At 38.4% G+C, this 4,524-nt stretch overlaps 1 protein-coding gene across 1 annotated transcript; it reads left to right on the forward strand.

Moving 5' to 3' along the window:
* Nucleotides 1-565: 565 nt before the first annotated feature.
* LOC100773686 (nucleoporin SEH1-like) lies at nt 566-1,648 on the forward strand. The gene is given in 1 exon segment (XM_035453934.1): nt 566-1,648. A coding segment is annotated over 1 exon segment (1,083 nt).
* The last annotated feature ends 2,876 nt before the right edge of the window (nt 1,649-4,524 follow it).

Raw genomic sequence — 4,524 nt, forward strand, 5'->3', positions numbered from 1 at the left:
TAAAATATCTGTTTCCTCAATAAAACAGTCATATCCTTGTCTTGCTGTGGCCCTCTAGGCCGATCCTGGCTTCATTTCTTTTTTGAATGTATTGGGTGATTTTGGACTGGCAAGTAAGCACAGGTTCTTAGAAGATTTCATGAAAAACTCAACTACATTTCATTTGTGAGTTATTTTGGCTCCAAATCTTTGTTAATCTCTACGGATTCCAAAAAGTGAGTAAGGTTATCTTTAAGATTATTGTGCTGATGTCTTAGACATAATATTGTGTCTATTAATGGTTTTTATTGTTGACTCTTTCATATCTACAGTGAAAAGGACACAACAAGGATGATATGAATGTCTCTGTTTTGTTAAGAAAGGAGTACTAGTAATTTCTTATAACAATACATTGATGGAAAAGACACAGTAATTTTGAATGCTTTTAACACCATTAAAGAAAGGGCCCAGTGGCACGAGGGGTGATGTGGGCTGATGTGCCATAAGCACTTCTGAGGTGGTCTGGGGTCTGCTGGTACCTTCACCATCTTCTGGGAGGTGGGGCAGGCAGACAGTAGCGGAGGCCATGTTTGTGGTGCACAACATCGCAGAGGACCACGAAGTCCTCATGCATGACATGTCTTTCGACTTCCTTGGGTGCTGGATGGCCACCTGCTCCAGCGACCAGAGCATCAAGGTCTGGAATAAAAGAGAAAGCGGAGATTTACATTGTACTGCTAGTTGGAAGACACATAGTGGATGTGTATGGCCTGTGACATGGGCTCATCCTGAATTTGGACAGGTTTTGGCTTCCTGTTCTGTTGACCAAACAACAGCTCTTTGAAAAGAAATAGTAGGAGAATCAAATGATAATATTCGAGGACAGAGTCACTGGGTGAAGAGGACAACTCTACTGGACAGTAGAACATTTGTTACTGATGTGAAATTTGCTTCCAAACATATGGGTCTAATGTTAGCAACCTGTTCAGCAGACGGCATAGTAAGAATATATGAGGCCCCAGATGTTATGAATCTCAGCCAGTGGTCTCTACAGCACGAGATCTCATGTAAGCTGAGCTGTGGCTGTATTTCTTGGAACACTTCCATCTCTCCTGCTCATTACCCCATGATCGCAGTGGGAAGTAATGACAGCAGACGAACCATAATGGCCCATGTTCAGATTTTTGAGTACAATGAAAACACCAGGAAATACACAAAAGCAGAAACTCTTATGACAGTCACAGATCCTGTTCATGATATTGCCTTTGCTCCAAATTTGGGGAGATCTTTCCATATCCTGGCAATAGCCACGAAAGATGTAAGAATTTTCACATTAAAACCTGTGAGTAAAGAACTTACCTCTTCTGGTGGTCCCACAAAACTTGAAATCCATAAATTGGCTCAGTTTGCTAATCACAACTCTCAGGTCTGGTGGGTGATTTGGAACATAACAGGAACAGTGCTAGCATCCGCAGGAGATGACGGCTGCATGAGGTTGTGGAAAGCTAATTACATGGACAATTGGAAGTGTACTGGTATTTTGAAATGTAAAGGAAGCCCAGTAAATGGGCCATCTCAACTGGGAAACTCAAATCCTTCACTAAGCTCAAATACTCCAAATCTTAAAAACTCATTGCATGTATCTTCTGCTTGCAGAAAGCACAGCTGAGTACAAGCTAGTTGGAGTAACTTTGCTGTTTTCCTGCTTGTTGCATGCACACAGGAATGGAAATCAATCTCCTTTTCCCCTTTTCCAGTGATGTTAGATCTCTCTCAAGATGCACCAGCAGCCAGGCCACAGTCCAAAAGGCCTTTCAAATTACAGTATATATAATTTTTTATACTAGTCAGTTTAATGACACTACAAATGGAAAGGTTTTTTGTTGAGACATCATTACCAAAACAATTTTTTTGAAATGTTCTGGAGACTAACTTGGGTTTAAAAACTGAAGAGATTGCTACTATCCTCATAAATAAACTGTTGGGAGGAGGGAATATATGCTCTTATTCTAATTTGGAGAAAAAAAAAGACAAAGGGCCCTGCTCTTCATTGAAAGCCTAAGAAGGTATCCCAGGTTACAACTCTATCCAGCAATGCCCTTACCTTACTGAAGGAGTAGGCAAAGTAATTCGTTTTCTCAGGAGCAACATTATTCAAAAACTGGCAAGTTTGATTAAAACTTGGTAGGTACACAAAATCATGGCAGATTCACCTAATTTTTAACTGACTATACAAACAATAAAGATTCAAAATATAAAGATGATGGATTCTTCCTCTGTTGTCAGTTCTTCATTATGGTACACATCTATGTCTTGGACAGAGCCCAAGTGAAGAGTTTGTGAGATTTCATTGCATGAAGCAGTGAAGATGAAGCTGTGTTGTATTTGAGACGACGAGATGTTGAGATATCCATGCTATGAGACATCTGTCATGGACACTTTCATATGAGGAAGGGAAGTAGCAAACATGTGAGATAGATAAGAAGTCCTGGGGGTTCTGTGGAATTTTGACCATATTTTTATAATAAAGCTTTGTGGCATCAGAGACCAGAGCTACCAGTTAACTGACCAAAATATATCATAGAGGGTTGGAAAACTGTGGAAAGATTGGAGACAGGAATTAGTATGGAGGGGCTGAGAGAGGTGCTTTCTCTGTTTTAGATTGAGAAATGGAAGAGATAGGACACACTGATGGCTGATCAACTGCTTCTCTGATCTTTCACGTTCTTACACCCATATCTGACTTCAGATTTTTTCTTAATAAATATTACTTACACCAAGTGCTGTTCGTGAAAACCTTTAATATCAGCACCCAGGGAACAGTTGTAGGCAGATCTTTGTGAGTTTGGGACCATTATGGTCTGCAGGAGCTCTTTGCAAAAGATCCTCCAAAGCCACAGTGAAACCCTGCCTCAAAAACCAAAACAAAAAATAGATTACTTATATTAACACTTTATGAGGTTCCTTAAGAGATATGTTCAGTAAACTAAAAGGGTAATTAAGACTTCCAGGGATAGATTAAATCATAGATTCATATTTTTATATTATATATTTAAATCATAGATTTATATTTTTATCATATATTTATATTCTCAATTGCTACTGAACAAGAAACAACAGCATTAGAAGATATTAGATAAAAAAGAAACTGCTAAAATAAACCAATCTATATAATTTAGAGATACCTTGAGCTCAGAATAAATACCAAAATATGTGTTTCATCAAGGAAGAGTTTTTTGCTTTTGTTTCCATGGGGGGAGGTGGAGGGGATCCCAGTGACCATTGAAAATGATAAAGATTATATTGCAACAAAAGTTTCTTAAACCACAAAGTTGTTCATCAAACAACATTGACATTCAATCGACACGAATCCATAAGACTAACAGATGTCTTTCACTGGATTACATATAATTTGCCAAACTAGAAATCTGCAAAGGTATGCTGAGGCAGATTTTGTTTTGTCTTTCAAAAAGATAATATTCTCGAATGAAGGAATGTAAAGATCACTGGTGTCGTGGGGTTCTAGTACTGAGTCTGATAGTCAAGAGTATGTGTTTCACTATGTTTGCCTTTTGGGGACAGTTTTAGGTGTCATAGTTGTACTGACTAAGCTTCTTTTACATGTCTAAAAATGTTTATTTACTATTCTCATTGCAATCAGTGCTCTGATTCACATATATGTTTGACCACTAATATCAAAAATATAGTAGAATGCCATAGAATTAATAATGGAATGGCTTATCTTAAGGCTCATGTAAATCCAGGAAAAATAATAGTTTAACATGTGCAAGTCACTGTAAACAAAGTTGAGAAGCATTTGCTTCTCAAAATTATAACTGGTGTCAAAAAATTTCCTCACTAGCCTCTCTGTCCAATCCGACAATAATAAACAATGTGTTAGTTATTCTCAAATTGTGAGAAATGAAAGTTGAATACTTCATGTAATTTGTCCCAGGGCCTTAGGTGTACCCCAGCAAAAATATCATAGACTAGTGAATTCTGATGTGAAAACAAACTTAAAATTTGGTATTTCTCAGTAGGATGGGTTTATTGTTTACTCACACAAAAGGACATATCATACTTCATTGTGGACCTTAATGCATAGAACCTGTGCTAGTCTAAATGTGATAGACCCCCCATGAGCTCACAGGGAATGGCACTGTTATGAGGTTGGTTTGTTGCTGTAGGTATGGACTTACAGAAGCAAGTGTGTCACTGGGGGTGTGCATTCTGAGATCTTATATATGCTGAAGCCATGAACAGTGTCCCAGACCACTTCCAATTGACAGTGGTCAAGATCTATAATGATCAGCTCCATCTATAGCTCCATCTCTGCCTGCATTCTACCATGTTGCAGCATGAAGATACTTAATAAAACTTTAAAAATGTAAGCCACCCAATTAAATGTTTTTCCTTTAAAAAAATTAGCGATAGCCAGAGTGTAGTGGTGCATGCCTTTAATCGCAGCACCCAGGATGCAGAGGCATGTGGATCTCTGTTCATTTGAGACCAGTCTGGTCTACAAGAGCTAGTTTCAGGACAGCC

Source organism: Cricetulus griseus, unplaced genomic scaffold (genome assembly GCF_003668045.3).
Source record: "Cricetulus griseus strain 17A/GY unplaced genomic scaffold, alternate assembly CriGri-PICRH-1.0 unplaced_scaffold_9, whole genome shotgun sequence".
In the NCBI taxonomy this organism is placed as follows: domain Eukaryota; kingdom Metazoa; phylum Chordata; class Mammalia; order Rodentia; family Cricetidae; genus Cricetulus; species Cricetulus griseus.